Source organism: Callospermophilus lateralis, chromosome 12 (genome assembly GCF_048772815.1).
Source record: "Callospermophilus lateralis isolate mCalLat2 chromosome 12, mCalLat2.hap1, whole genome shotgun sequence".
NCBI lineage: Eukaryota > Metazoa > Chordata > Mammalia > Rodentia > Sciuridae > Callospermophilus > Callospermophilus lateralis.
In genome coordinates, this window is record NC_135316.1 from 48,870,728 (window position 1) to 48,888,132 (window position 17,405).

The 17,405-nt window shown below is 30.2% G+C and overlaps 1 protein-coding gene across 2 annotated transcripts in view; it reads left to right on the top strand.

Moving 5' to 3' along the window:
• The window catches only part of Dach1 (dachshund family transcription factor 1), a 389,822-nt gene that overhangs the window by 351,295 nt on the left and 21,122 nt on the right, over positions 1 to 17,405 (top strand). For both annotated transcript variants that reach the window (XM_076872351.2, XM_076872352.2), the window contains 2 exons: positions 2,840 to 2,983; positions 3,467 to 3,535. In XM_076872351.2, coding sequence (XP_076728466.1) covers positions 2,840 to 2,983; positions 3,467 to 3,535 — 213 coding nt within the window. The remainder of the gene's footprint in view (positions 1 to 2,839; positions 2,984 to 3,466; positions 3,536 to 17,405) is intronic.

Below are 17,405 nucleotides of genomic sequence, written 5' to 3' on the forward strand. Positions count from 1 at the left end.
GTACCTCTGAGATACATCCCCTACCCTTTTTTTTTTTTTTAAATTTTGAGATGGTGTCTCACTAAATTGCTGAGGGTCTTGCTAATTTACCAAGGCTGTTCTTGAACTTTTGATCCTCCTTCCTCAGCCTTCTGAGCCTCTGGGATTACAGATATGCATCACTGTTCCCAACATGAATTAATATTCTTAAAATAAGAAATAAGCCCTGATAAGCTGACAGCCAGGAAAAAAAGTTTTTGTGTTCTTTCACAGCTTCCCTTTGAAAACTTAAGAGTTAAAGTCATAATGCTAACATAGAAAATACTGATTATTCAGGCAAAGCAGGTTTAGTAAGATATTTATCAACTGAAATTGAAGACTGATGAATATCTGAACAAATGAGTAAAGTTGAATGTTTGTATAATTTTCTTTCTGAATACCTCATTTTCATTCTACAAGGTCAAGTACACAGAATAGAAACTAATATGAATTCTTATTGGGTAAAAATAATGATATTATTGATCTGTGAATTGTTTCTTTTAACACATTGTACAGTACTTGTACAGATAATTTTGAAGGTCATTCACATTTGTATATTTATATATGAATTTGAAGAGTATTTACAACCAACTCCCCCTTTGTTTCAACCACTTGATTCTCCTAAGTATTATAGAAAGTGGAAGAATTTCTTTTCTACCATTTAATAAGTATTCAGTGTAAACCATATTCTCCTTTTATATATTTGACATGGTCATTTAAAGACCATTTTTTTCAGTTCTCTTTTTAAAACTAGAAAGACTTACAAGGCTGTTTCATTAATTATTAGTCAACAGCTAGTGGTTTCCTGGGATAAAGTTTATTTGAAAAGCTTTCACCTAGGTGAATCGTACTATTCTAAATAATATGACTTCACTAGATTAAAGGGCTAAAATAATCAAAGATAAACACTGATAATGGATGTGTTCTAAGTGAATAAGGAAGTCCAGGCAGAGAGTTCAGTCTGTGGGGCCATCTTCCATGAGATCACCATGTCTTGTTTTTGTCACACCTGGAGAAGTCGTATAGTACAAAAAACAGACTCTTGGATTCCTTAAACAACCCTTTGAGTATTTGAGAGACCTTCCTAATTTTATTGGTTCCACTGGTTAGGAAGTTTTACATTCTGTTTTATTTCTTTTACCACTAGAGGGCAAAACATTCACAGATCATCCTATGAACATCCCATTTAATTAATTATGAACAATAAGTTGAAGGTAATAACTTACCTATCAATACTTATCTATTATAAATGTGTCTGTTGAAGCAGTGTATTACCCTGAAGACAGAACATAGCATCCTATTTGGTTCAGTCAAATAGGAGGAAACAATGAATGGTCGATGGCAACATACTGGGTATAGAGCTTTCAATAAAATGGAGATATATAAGTATTTCAAAAATTAGTGTTTCTTTTCAAAGATATTTATAAATAATCACCTTTTGAAAGGAAAATAGTAGGCAAGTAATTTTGTTAAAGTAAGCATATGGTTTTCACATTATTAAGTAAAGGAAATCAGCATTTACTCAATTTAGTCCATGTACAATTTGATTAGAAGTTTTTAAAATTATGATACAGAAATAATAAACTCAACTTGTTAATGGGATACCATCTTAGCAACACTACTAATGATTAATCAATAAATGCAGAAATTAGAAACTGAAACTAAAGTATTTACTTGAATCATTATTACCTCATATTCTATTTTGACCAAATATTGTGCTAAATTAAAATAATGGTGTTTTCTAATCAGTAGTAAAAAGTCAAACAGTAAACTTAGAATGATTAATTTTCATGAAAAATAAAAGAATTTTCTCATAGTGGAACACTGACATCCACAATGTTTATCAATGTTTGTCAAAAAAGATGAGTTCAAAGAACACATGCTGAGTGGTTACCATATGTGTGTGTGTGTGTGTGTGTGTGTGTGTGTGTGTGTGTGTGCTCATGCATGTGTGTAAGTATAGAAAAGGTTAAAATAATTACTATATCAAGAGTACCATTACTATACATTTTGTGAAGTATATTTGTTATTATTTATTAACATTTGCATATTTAAATTGTCCAGTAGAAGAAAAATGTATCATAATCAACTATTTATATCATAATCTAATTTTATATAAAAACACATTTTTGTCATCAATGGCACACTATTAGCAGTGCAGTTTTATACTTCACCATAGTTCTACAGAATGGAAGTATAATTTTTTAAAATATTTTGTAGTGCTATAAACTTGCTATGAAAAAACAATTCTCTGAGAAAATGGCTTTGTCAAAAAACACTGTTCATGTATGTTAACAATTAAGAGTATTTTGCTCTGCATATACAAAAAATGTTGATGTTTTCTAAAATTTCAAGAAAGAATTATTAAAAACCTAGTTGGTGTGATATTATTTTATAAAATATTTATTAAGGAAATGATTCATTTTTTACTCAAAATTGATGCATTATAAGGAGATAGAAGACCTGTTCATAATGGTTTAGCCTATTTAAACTACTCTTCACTGTTCTTGATACAAGGGCAAAGAACAAGCTACAGAATTCATTTACACAAGTTTCTTTTGTCTGTGAGTACAAATGTTTCCTAAAAGTGTTTTCCTGTTAGATTTATCTTACATGTTTCAATTAGAAGCATTTCTGTTGGAAGCTAAAATAAAAATTGGCTTCCTTGGACATTTTATTTGGAATCATTTTAGATAAAGATGAATTTTTTAAAGTTTCTCCTTATAGGTAGAATCAGAACAGCAGGAAACAAAAATGAATGAAAATTAGCAACATCATACAATTACATTTAAAATATTAAAGTATACACACTGTTTTCTAGCCATTGTTCAAAAGAGACTAAAGAAGGAGAAGAAGGCAAAGAGAAAATTGCAGGAAGCACTTGAATTTGAGACAAAACGGCGTGAGCAAGCAGAGCAGACACTAAAACAGGCAGCTTCGACAGACAGTCTCAGGGTCTTAAATGGTAAGAAGGTGCTCATTTATGCATGACCAACTTTTATTTTTAATACTCAAAGGGAAATTTAGACACATGTTTGTGGTTTTGTATATTTCAATGTCTTGTGACTCATTCATCTGTGCTTGATGGGAAGAATGTGTTGGAGAAATTCTTTATTTCATATTTGCTTCAATCTTTTTTTGTTACTTAACCCCAGAATCTGGGACCTGGCATTGCATTTTTGCTTGACCAAATCTTTTTCGACTGAAACATGACATAATATGAATGGAAGAACTTCCACCCTCATTCTATCTTATGAACAATATTATATTTTATTTTTATTCAAATCTCCTGAAAATTCTTAGGGTTATAGTTTTTGTTCAACCTTTAAAAGGTGACAAAGATTTATGTGATTTTAATTCAGTGCTAAAGTAACAGGTTGCTCTTTTTTTAAAAGGACAATAGGAACCAAATGAAATATATGTCACTCTTACCTTTCTGTGCTTTTAGACTCTCTGACCCCAGAGATAGAAGCTGACCGCAGTGGCGGCAGAACAGATGCTGAAAGGACAATACAAGGTAGGAATTTGTAGAAGGCTATAAATCTAGATCTTGCTATATGAGTTTTTCCTCAGCTTTAGCCTGCTATTCAAGCATGTAGCCTACCATCTGGGCCACATCAAAACAAGTTCAAACAAGGTCAAGTTCATCTTGCTTGTTTATATGAGTGAATTCATTTTGTGCTGATAGATTTTCTTTAAATTAACAGGTCATTTCTGTTTATACAATGCAATTAAAAAGGAATAATTAATTTTAAACAATGTATGATTTAATCTCGGACACAGTAAATGTGTTTTATTGAATGTTTAAAGCCCGATCTAATGCAGGAGTGTTTATAAGTTCTATACAACATAAATAAAATAATAGATTAAGCAAATAGGTAGTTCTTAAAATTCCAAAGTGTCTAACTACTCATTTTTTGTGACAGCTAGAATAAGGTTTATGCAGAATGAACTAGTTGAATGTTAACAATAAATAAGATTGTTTAGTTCCTATGTGATTTGCAAATGTTCTATATGCCATTATATACATTTTAATAACACAAGTCTGCTGAACAAAATCATATATAGAATACTAAAGGGATTTGTAGTAAACACTCAGAGGAGCTAAACATGTATACTGCCAAGACCACACTATTAGGAAAGAGTAGGATCAGAAGGTAGCATTTATAGCTAGTCAAACATCTATCCTAGAAAACAAACTCAGTCCAACAACATGAATACTAAAAAGAAAAACAGCATTTTTTCCTATGTCAAATGAAGATGATTCTTCAAAGGGAACCCTAAAATGATTAAGTGGTATAATCCTCTGCATTGCTTTTACTTTGTATTTTCAACTCAATCATATTTAAGATATTGTACATTAATTTTGTTACTAAATCAGCTACAAAAATGTGATTCTTGGCATAGTGTAAACAGAGTATACTTTTGCATACTATCATATGTTCAATAAGTAACAATCAGAAACTTGAGGAAACATTCTTTAGGAAATAATGTTGTATTCTTTTGCCTATATTTATTTTATTCCTGGCCATAACAATTAGTCTTTAAATACCAAGGCTTGAACCATATGCTATTTTGATATATTTCCTTGGACAGAGATTAACGTAATTGTAGATATTTAAAAATCTCACTTGTTAGAGTATTATAGATTTCAGAACAATTATGTATGTGTGTATATCATTAAAGACATAAGAATTCTGTTTCATCCTATAAAATGTACACACATATAAGAACAAATTTTGATGGTTAACAAAAATCCATTACTCGTTTTCAGGGATGATAGCTCAATAAGACCAATTTCTATAGGTAGGGACCAATTTAAGCACTAATTCTGATAATGTTGAAATGATGTAAGGAATCTTGATCATCAGGTAGGGGTGAGACAAATTGTGTGATAAACACAGAATCCTTAAGGTTGTTCTAATTCAATCTAGGAAAAATTATATACAATATATTCTTATACATAAATGAGAAATTTATCGTTAGTATTAAGTGATTAAGCAATGATTAAACATTTTTTAAAATAGCTCACATAATATGTATGCCATAAGTTCATTGTCAGTAAGCTTTTTGTAATTAATAAAGCTGAAGTTATTTCTAATTTGTAAAATTCACATCTATTCAAGTACACATCTTAATGTGCACAAAGTCTTGCTGTATGAGGTCAAAATATTGACAGTATTCACTCTTTATTGTGATTTGTTTATTCTGTTAAAAAATAGTAATCACAAGTTGCCTTTCCTTTGCTATCCAGAAAGCTATCAGTTGAGTAACACAGTAAACCTACTCACATAACCTCATGATTAGAAAAACAAAACATATGTACAATTATGCATAGTAATTTACAGCCAAATATAAATTTCTATAAATTATTATTCTTGTTTCTAATTGTAACATAAAATTATTTATTTATACAGCCTGCCAATGTTCATATAGCTCAAAATGAAGTTTTTAATAAAACACTTAACTCAAAATTTGACTTTTGTTCTTTAATGCATTTTCCCCCATATGTGAAAAACAAAACAACAACAAAAAAAACCCTGCAGATGAATCTAGCTGTGACTTAAAAAGGTATTTCATTAGCAGTTGGATGCTTCTAGAACTTTAAAAACAGCAGAATAAAGAAAACTTTTGTCACTTTAACTCCATTTTATAAGCTCATTTTGCCCTTTGAATGTTTTCTAAACTAAGACTAAATAATAATACGTTTGGAAGCTAACAAACTGAATAAAATTAACTGTGGAGAGAAGAAATTAAAAAAGAAGAGTGATTTAGTTAAATTCTGTCCTAAGCAGGAGAATTGAAGAGGCAAATAAGCAAGAACTAAAACTCATTTTTAATTTGTGAAATGGTCTATGTCATAAATTTTGGGAGGCACGTGCACCTGCTGTTTCACAATTCAAGGACAAAGACTCCACCTCTTGCTTTCTTGGTTTTCAGTCTCCCACTATCCCCAAGCCCAGGTATTAACAACATTCTTTGTATTCTTTCTTACTCCCAACCCAACCATAAATGAAATTATTCTCAATTCCAAAATAAACTCAATTGAGAAAGAAAAAAGAAACAAACTATAATTTTTATGCTTGTTGGTTACTTTTAACATATTAGCAATCAATAAATGCCACACTTGGCCCAAGAACTAGTCCCCTAGATGTTGGGCACCTAAATACTGCTCAAGTGCTAAGTCATTACCCCCAATAAGTACCTCAGGTAGAATAAATCTTGCCTCATTGACACTTTATATCACATTTCCATAAAACTAAAGAAATGGGAAGGAGGAAATCAAACTGGTTTAGAAAATATTCCTGAAGGGAAAAAACACTAAATAATTTAAATTTTCTTGGTAAGTTATATAAATCAACTCATGGCACATAGAGATAAATTCTTTATTTTTTCCTAATAACTGACTTAAAATTCATTAGTTTTGTGGAGATTTTACAAATATAGAATAAACATTCAAAATTAAAAAAAAATATTTCAGAGTCTGAAATCAGGTCCAATCCTTAATATATTAAGGAAGAACTGAATCTGGGGTTTCTCTCCCTCCCTCTCTCACCCTTTAAACACTATCGTACCTTTTCTACACAAATTCCTAATTCCTAACATACTGGAATTTTTGTTGATGTTAATTTTCTGAAAACCTTATTTCTTTCCCCACCCACCAAGGACATTCCCTCCTCTTCTTTTCATTTACTTGCCCATCCTTGAAGGCTGAGCTTAAAAGTTACTCTATTGAGGAACGTTTTTCAGATTCCTCCCCCTACTCCTACCTGTCCTTTAGAACCAATTCTGCCTACTAGAGGTTCTTACCACACTTTCCATTTCTCCATAGGAAAATGCTTTGTATTTGTAATTCTTTCTGAAGCATTTTCTTTGATCAGAGATAGCTGGGGCTGAGTGTAAGCCATCATGTTTATGACTGGTACATGTCTGGCAACATGCAAGGGTCACAGTGACACTTGACACATATTTCCTGAAGGAATGAATTAGATACTGGGAAATTAAGACCTATATTAGATCCTGTGGATATGAATATTCTTATTGTTTGACATTTCTCAGATATTAGTTGGAAAGACTGATGGGAGAAAATAAAGGATGGATGCTGACTAGGAATGTCAGAAATATAAATTCTGGAAGAATTAATATTCATATTTGATAGCTTAATTAACAGTGAATATTCTTCTTTGTATATAATTCTTTTATATATATATTTTAGTTGTCAGTGTACCTTTATTTTACTTACTTGTGGTGCTGAGGATCGAACCCAGTGCTTCACACATGCTAGACAAGTGCTCTATCACTGAGCTACAAACCCAGCCCTTTTGTGTTACAATTCTAATGCATTTTATTGTTTGCACATTTGACAAAATATTCAGATTCTATTCATTTACATCCACATTTCTATTTTAAATCCATATTTCATTTAACATCCCATGATCACATTTACTAAGTAACATAATTTTCTTTTGTTTAATATACATTAATAATAACCTCATGCATATTTTCTGAGTATAATTGCAAAAGTTTAAATCTTAACAATTTTCTACCATGTACAGATTTTTCCATAACATAGGAGAATCATGAATACTGCTGTTTTATCTATATCTTTTTTATAAAATTTCTGAAAAGTCTAAAAGTTTGTTTTCAAAATAGTAGCTTTTTGCTTATTAAGTACAAACCTAGTCTTTTAAATCCAAAAATAACAAAAATCAATGGAAATGGGAACCATAGTTCCCCTGACATCTTAGGCTATCTGCAAATTATGCTTGCAAAATTTTGACTTCACTTGAAAGTATCTCTCTTTCATTTACATCCAATGACCATAATCAAAACTATTTGGCTTTTTATTCTTTTTGACTGATCTCAGATCACAGAAAAACAAATATTCTCCAATAAAAAGGCATAAAAGACTTGTCTACACATTAACAAATTTTTTCCAATTTAATATCGTCTTTCTGCTTTCTATATATTTGAGGATATGCGCTCAATTTCAAAATTATTCATTTATTCAACAAATATTTATTCAACATTGATGATATTCCAAGCGCACTTTTATTATGTTATTGCATTAGTATTGGAAAAAGGACTTTAAGATATATTGAATCTCTTTATTGTGCAAAGGAGGAAATTGAGGCTTAGTGAGGGTGGATGACTAATTCTTTACCACACCAAGAATTTATCAGAGATAAAACTCTTGCTTTCCACACCACCCATTTTCTTCCTGAGTGCTTTCAGATTAGGATTATTAAATGATGTCCTCCTTGCTCCTTAAAAATTATTATTATTATTATTATTATTATTATTATTTGATTCATAACTTATAGCTCCAAAACATACTGCATATCATTCTTAAGAAGAAAATTCATATATCTGATTAAGCTTTTTATTGAATCAAATGTTCTAACACTCAGTGAATTTCCTATTAATACATTTTCCTTCATTTAGACTTTAGGATACTACATATTAGGTGGAAATATTTACTTAATTAAATAGTGAGGTGAATCAGGAATTGATATATATTAAGTCTTTCCCCCTTTTCTGTTTAATATTCTAATTTAAAGGCATGGTTATCTAAATCTTAGAGTAGCTAATTTATTTTCTCACTGTCATCCTTCTAGTTCGTTGGATTTTGCACTGAAATCCAGATTTATGACCCCAAAGACTTTGTTCTTTCCACCATGTTTTGCTTTCTGGACTTACATGTCTTTTATAGGATAATCACTTGCAGCCATATCAGCCATTTTGGATAGTTAGCACATTGTGCCTGTTAATGACTTAAAAAATCCACATGATCTACTTCTAGGGAATGATTTGCAGCTGGAAAAATGTTTCTTGCTTTTTATCTTTTTATGAGCCATTATGCTTATACTATGTTTATAGACCCTTCAGACACACTGGGAAAACTCATTCTAGGTAAAGAAAATAAAAGAGTAATGAAAAAAATTAAGAAATTAATCATATTTTATAAAAGATTCACATTCATCCCTGCAACATAATATATAATGAACTTATGATAAACTTAAAAGTCAATAACAAATCTAATTTCTATATAGTTTATGACACTTGCGAGAGTCTCTTGGTTTTCTTTGAAGTACACGTTTGATTATAAGTTGAGTTTTAGTCAGTTTTTTGCTGCTGTGACTAAATGACCTGACAAGCACAACTGTAGAGGAATAAAAGTTTATTTGAGGGCTTACGGTTTCAGAAGTCTTAGTCCATAGAAAGCCAGCTCCATTCCTCCAGGCTTGAGGTGAGGCAGAACACCATGGTGGAAAAGTATGGCAGAGGGAAGCAGTTCAAGTGGTGATCAGAAGCATAGAGACAGAGGTCTCCACTTGCCAGATACAAATATATACCCCATAGCCATGCCCCTAATGTACCATTTCCTCCAGCCATATCCCACCTGCCTCCAGTTACCACTCAGTAAAATCCATCAGAAAGTAATTTGTTGATTAGGTTAAGGCTGTAACACAAATCATTTCTCCTCTGAACATTGCATTGTCTCACATGTGAGCTTTTGGAGGACACCACATCTAAACCATAACAAGTTGCTAAATGACATTCCAAGTCTCTTACTTTAGCAGTGTTGAATTGAATGCTACTTAAACTTATCACTTTTAAGATCTTTATGAAAGTATCTTTCTAATTTGATTGTCATATAATCATTTTATGTGTATTTCTATTTCTAATACTTGAAATCTGACTTCATGTGGGAATGAAGATTCTTTAGGCACCTCTACAGAATCTAGCAGTTCTGGGCAATAATATATGCACAATTAAATTTTAGCTATCAATATTAAATTTTATTATTATGAATTAATATATTTATTATAGTACCTGGCAACTGATAAACACTGAAGCTATTATTACTCTAACATATAATTTTTATTTCCTTTTCTGGAGAATTGGTCTTCATTTATTATACAGTGTTGAATTACGTCCATAGTTAAGTGTTTATGGAGATCTTACAAGAATATTTTTTGGTTACCTAACTAAATTTTCCATATTTAAATATTTCTTTATTTAGATTAAAAAGGGAAACAGGGAAGACTTTCTTAAGAACAAAACAAATAATAATATAGGATTTAAAACTGGACTCTGGACTGATAGTATATCATATTGACTTTTGTTTTTTCACTTAGAAATAAATGATCATCCCAGGGATTACTTAAAACTATTTTTCTTGATCTTAATATATAAATATTAGAATGATATTACTGTGAACAAAACAAAACAATAATAAATTTTCTCCTAGTACCTTGGCACTGTTTTCTGATGTTTGGCAGCATTTCAATGCAACTAATCAATTTAAGACAGCATTGATTAAGTGGAACAAAAGGTGCTATTGATTGTTGGTGGTAACCAATAAACAGGCTATTGTTTCATAGTTATCACAGGTCATTGTTAACTACGCATTTAACTGAAATTGGACTTTCTGTTAAATAAAAAGTTTCAGAAGATCCTCATGAATTTTGATCTTTATAAAATTTTAGAATAATGTTTTCTCATGATTTCAGTATAAATTTTTTTCTTTTAAAATATATAAAAAAAGCAAATCTTGCTTTTGGATATAAGTGATATAAGTGGATTTACTTAAACTACAAATATTGAAGACACCTTCTAGGTTTTTGTTTGAAATGGTTTCTTTATTATTTAAACCAATTATGAAATTAGACATAGTGAACATTAAGTATGAGGCTGCTGAAACAGTAAAACAATAATTATTACTACATAGCATTATTTCAATGTATTGTTTACATAGAGCTAATTTTCCAAATTCTTACTTCATTTTTAATAGCAAAGCAAGATTGTGGTCATTATGTCTGTGTTGAGGGCGGGACATTTCTTGAGGTTTTGTGATGTTATTTCAATTCTCACTACATTGTCCAAATGTAAAGCAGAGTAATGAAGGCAAAATGAATGGATTTATTTGATATCATTTTCCTAATATAAATAATGTAATAAAGGATTGGCAATGTGAAAGTTCAGAATTACTTTTATCTGGGGATATCAGGGATACTGGATTGGAATTGAACATTTAGAGGAAAATGAACATTATACAACCAAATTGCTTTCAAGTACTGAATCAGATCATTATTCATACAAAATATAACAATGTTTTATTAGCATGACAAAATTAAAAAATTGAATTAAACTGGCTTGTTCATGAACAACTTGTATACTGTCTGAAGACCTATAATCAAAGAAGAGTGATAAATAGAAATTCAGAACAATATTAACTAAAGATCAATGTGTAAGGATGTGAAATCCAAAACAGATCCTAATTTAGAAAGTATAACATAAATCTGTGCAGACAGTGAAATATGCAAAAGAAACTTGAGGAATTTAGAAATCCAGAGAATTTCCTTTGTAAGAAATAAAATGTAGTTTTCAGATTTGGTTTTTAAAAATATTAAAAAGCTCAATATATATGAGTGAAAATATATGTTCATTTAAATTTATTTATTTATTTTTTTTAGTTCCTTTGTAACAATTACTAGCTGTAAGGCTGAGGGAAGTATCAGAGGGCAAGTAGAAAAATAAACCTGTCATTTTAATTTTATATATTTTTATTAATGATACTTTTTTATTATAACGAATGCCAAACAACTTAGAAAGTTGTTTTTTGTTTGGGTCAATACTTTAGTTTCTTAATTTTCAGGCAGCATATTATCTTTAGACCTAAGGAAAACTTATTTACAATAGGTTTTTCCTTGTAGTTTTTCACCTTTATTATCAAGGGGAAAACTGATGAGCATTTATTCAATTAACTTGCTCAGTGAAGATTGTAACAGTAGAATATACATGTAATATCTAGCAAGCTGAAGGTGATTATATTTAGTGATGTAGATTAGAAGTATCTCTAGTTGTTCATATTCTCAAAGACTGTTTTCACATTTTTGTCTATTAGATAGCAAAAGCAGCTTCAGAGAAATTTTGAAAAACAGAGTAATTTCTTAGGTGAGTTTTTTTTTTAATTATCCTAAGAAATGTTGTTTTAATTAGAGTCAAAAAAGTGATCTGAAAATATTTAAGTTATAGAAAAACAACTCCCATATTTAAGTATGTACATTAAAATACAATATTTCTATGACAAACTTTTTAAAATGGCACAAAAATAGCATGACATCAATTTCAATAGCATATACACATTTAGACATTCAAGACATGTAACACCCTTTGATATAAATTCTCCTTTAGAAAAAAATTAAAACATCATCATTTAGTCTATAAATATAAAAGTGCTTATGGTGCATTATTCCACCTCCCATGGTTAGGGACAGAATGCAGACATGCCACAATAATGTTTTTTTATTTCTACTGTTCGAACCATATTAATGAGAACATCATTTTGGAGAACTAATTATTTCTATTTGTCTTGTGTCACACTTTCTAATTCCCCTATATTAGCACAGCCAAAGCAAATTAATTGCTTTTCCAGCAGTTGAACCTTGTCCAAGAATGAGCTCACATTCCCTTCCAGTTTCCCTGTTTGTGGGAGTGCATTGTGTCAAAAATTTTTCTTGATACTAAACATAGTCTTGAGAATACCTTTACAGATTTCTGTGTGCTCACTTGATGAAATTTATAAGTTTAAGTGACCCGCCAGGAAAGATAAAGTTCTTAGCTGCAAGATTATACATCAAAACAGTTAAAGTGAAATTAAAATTAAATGAATGAATCTCACTGAAGCAAAAAAAGCAGTAATTAATGGTTCCCTTAATTGTCTTCATAAAATATTTGCATGGGTCTAATTTGCATAATTTGCATGTATTAATTAATCTTTCAAAGGAATTTTGTGCTGAGAGAAGCCAAAAAATCTCTTTGTTTTATTTAAGATCTAATGAAATATTTATCTTCTTTAATGAACTTCTCATCTTCATTAAAATAAAAATTGCACAAGTTTGTATGTTTTAAATGCTTTTATAATTGAAGTATTCAAAAAATCTCTTTAGACTTACAACAACTGAAAAACAAACACATTATTTAGCATTCAGTATCATTTTAGCAACAGAAACACTAAAAAAAAAGAGAAAGCTCAATTTCACTTTTTCAAAGGTAGAAAAGCATTTGATAGATGAATATAGTTATTTATTTTTTTAAAAAAAAGGCAAATTTTAAAGTCCTGATACTCCTTCCAGTGGCATGGATGAGAAAAATCAGTATGTTAGTTGTTTGGAAAATGGTTCATTGGTTGAAAACATTTTAGCTGTTCAAAGAAATTAGTCCATAAAAATTAGTTTGTTATTATTAACAACTACTAGATTGACTAGCAGTGTTTTCCTGGCAGAAGCTGTACAGTTCCAACTTCATTCTAAATCTGTCCTTTGAAGAATTGCAGCAAGAGCTTCTCCTCTCACAAACTAAGAGATCACAGTGAAAACCAAGAGACGTGCCTTGGAAGGGATGAAATCTAAAATCTCAGGAAGTGCCAAATTGTATATATTCAAGGGAACAGAGGAATAATGTGAGGAGAGAGCCTGGTAGTTAAAAAGCGATGAGGGAAGGGAAATGGTGATCTGTTAATGGGATTTGTTCTTTCTGACACAGCTGTGTTTTAATATATTACAAAGAACATCAACTACCACTGATTTTCATGGCAATCTCATTTTATATTTGAAGAAACTGAGGCACACAGACATAAATTACTGAACTCTGTCAACTGAAGACCATTGAGTCCTTTTGTCTCCATATGCCTTGCTTCCTATATGACAGCAATCTTTTTATCTCAAGATAATTTATGAAGTGGCTATGAGTAACTAAATGGTAAACTAGATGATGAGGGTAGCATAAATTTATAAAGATTAAGATTCAAAATGCAAATATATACTTCTTTTCATGTAGAGATTAGGAATGTGATAAACTCAATTAAATTGGCCTTGGGTTTTCTGCAGAAAAAAAAAAACTCATTTTTAGTACAAAGGTATTTTCATTAGGTAAAGATTATTGTACACCCCTTTAACCACTTTTCTCAGAAAGTTTCCTCTAAAGTATAACAAAGTTTAGTCTTATCTAAAGTGAAGAAAAAGAAGTCTACTAATTTATAGGAATTGTCAAATTCACTTATAAAATAAATGCCAATATGGATTTTCTTTAGCTTTAATATTATAATTTACATAAATGACTTCAAAATGATTAAAGTTAATGTAACATAATTCTCAGAAAGCAGTACTGGACTGAAAGTGGCAGTATAGTGTCAACTACCATTCATTCATTTTGTGACCTTGGTAACTTACATTAACTGCTAATACCTATTCTATTTTTGATATTTTTATCAAGATGGCAAAAGTATCTACTTCTTTGCTGTGAGCATGCACACACACACATACACACACACACGAAATGTGTCTATGGTTCATTTCATATATACACACATGGATTCTGAATCCAGAATTCCAGGGCTTAAATTCCCATGCTGCTATTTATTATTCGTATAATAGTAAGAATATAAATTAATCTTCATTTTTTTAGGTTCTCAATCTGTAAATTTCAGATAAAGATAATAAATATCTTATAGATATAAAATAATGTGGATTAAATGGATTTGTATGTATACAAAATAGAATGAAGACTGGTAGAGGCCAAGTGCTGAAATGTTTGCAATTTTTACAATTATGCACAAATTTAATGTAATAGTACTTGCAATGATATTCATTTTGGAAAAAAATTAACCATATCTTGGATGATTTTTAAAAAAATTCTCCCAGGTCAAAGAATATTTTTTTTTTCCTGTATGACTCACACTTTTTCTTTAAGGCATGATTTAAACTGGAAAATGATAATTATATTCACCAGATTGTCCAGAGTACATAGAAAAAAATCATGATAGGGTGAGAATTTCAGTATTTATGTAATTTAAACAATGAAGCTTAAGGAGATTAATTTGCATCCACATATTATGTAAGACTATTTATCTTCTTCAAAATTAAATAAAAAACTACTTATTTTTGACTCAAATTTAAGATGGAAGTGTTAGAGCTTCTTAATTTTTATGGTATTTTGGCAAATTTCTCTTAATATGATTTGTATTTTCATATAGTGTGGAGTATCTACAGACTCTTTTAATTCATATATAATCACACTCCTGAGATAGTAAATCTCCAAACATAGTTCCACTTAAGCTTACTAATTACACCTATAAAACGATGAATGATGGCTACAAATTATTGGATCTGACTCTCATTCTTTATTTATTTCTCCCTGGGAGAAAGAGTGCTGGATGGGAAGATTTTTAGACCATAAATTTTTCCCATACACATTCAGGTGTGCGGTGTTTAACTTTATTCTGTACTATGGTTTTACATTAACAAATGAAAGCTTATGAAATCATCGTACTAGAATTAAGAACTACTTATTTGTTTTTCATGGTAAAACCTTTTCTTGTATTAACAATTTCAGCATCTTATTTTAATGACTTGTATAGATTAATACAGTTTTAGGCCTACTTGAATCCCAGTCATTATTGTCTTGTGGCTTGCTTTAATAAATTTCTTCCGCAAAGTTTTATGAAATTTCACTATCTAGTCCTTCAGCCTAGTTAAAGAGTTGAGAATAAGGAGAATTTTCACAAATGAGAAAAGATTAAATATAAGCAAAGAGGAATGGAAAGCATGTTCCTCTTCTATACCAACAGATGGCACTGGGTTCCAACCAACTGTTGCCCATGTGGGATCATAAGACCAGTAGTGCTATATCCATTTTCTAAAGAAATTCAGAAAAACACATTTTGTAAAATTACAGATTTTTAAAAACAATGTGGAAGCCCAAACAAGATGAAGGTTTATTTATGTGTTCTCTAATGATATTAAGATAGATAAAAGAACTGTGAATCTCAAAAAGCCTGTAATATAATACAGCATGTCAACATACAAACCAAATTGAAAATATCTCCAAGTCTCAAATAAAATGGGAGAAGCTCATAAGTCTTTATCAAATGAATGCAGTGAATTCCCCTAAGTGCTTTAAATTCAGGCATACTTTGGAGATAATATTTTGAAGACTATTTGCCCAAGTTTTCCTTTAAATTATGCAATTCAGAGAAATCCTATTGTATTTGTCATTTAAGTGGTATGAATAATACAAAGAATAAAAACATACAATATTTTGTACATTCAAATTGTTATTCTTAAGTTATTAGGATAAAGAACATTTAAAGAAATTGCAAAATATTTTTAAGAATCGATTTATCATGTACTATAGCTAATAGGCTTGTACTTGCCTAAGAAGTCAGGATAAATCCTGAAATGCGTCCTGTTAAATGAAAATATGTGTCAAAAGTCTCAATGAATATAAAGAGTGGAGTAAGTGTGATAGATAAAAAGAAAAAAAGAGTTCATGCAATAGAAGTCATGTTTGTAGTCTATCTTTTGGAACAAATTTCCTATAACCCTGTCTTTTCTGGATACATTCCTTTGAGGTATGTCATACTTACAGTTACTTTCCAAGGGTTACCAGTAGTATAGTTAATAGGTGACTACAATATACTTTTTAATACATTAAATGTATATATTTTATCGTAGTACTAAAATGAAAATTTAAAATATGGGCAAAATTTAACCACTGGCTTATTGTACCATTTTACAACTACAAATATAACAAATGAAAGCAGGTAGCTTCATTGCATTGAACTAATTGAACTGAAACTAGGCAGAAACTTCCTCACTGGCTTTCAAAAGGACACCCTTACCAAATCTAGATTAAGCCCATTGGATTGGTTATCAACACCAACAGGTCAGTTATCCAGAGGAAGTATAAAAACACCAAAGAATATGAGCTGTCATGTTAAACAGATAGGAAATCTCATTTTGTTAATAAAACTGGGAATAGTGTTTAGTTTAAATTCTACAGTCTCTCATATATTAATTTCACATCCTCCATAAGACTTTCAACTCTCTAATTTCAGAAATACTGATAACATTTCTGTGAAAATGTTATGAAATTAATGCCTGAGTAATTATAAATCAATATAGAAAAATTTGGTTGTTTTTTTAGGTTGCTTTTTTACTTAAATTTTAGTATAAATAGATTTTTTGTTTTGGTTTTGATAAGCCTATAAAATTGCTTTCCTAAATTTGTATATAAATAGTTAGATTAGTGAGTAATTGCTCATTTGGATCTTGATGCAATTCTTGGTTGCCTCGTTTTGAATAGTATTTTAATGTGTGATTCAATTCCTTTGTGAGAAAAGTAGAACATTACCATTTATTTAAACCCAACAACTCTTGCAACTCAGTAGGCTCCTTTACACGCTGTTTTTATAAAACAAAGGAAATGTGAAAACCTTTCCAATTATTTTCTTAATGTTAAAAATTTATCAACAAAGAGGTGAAATTTTATTTTACTATTCTGAAACTACAGACTTTCATATTTTAAAATTTGCAGTGCTT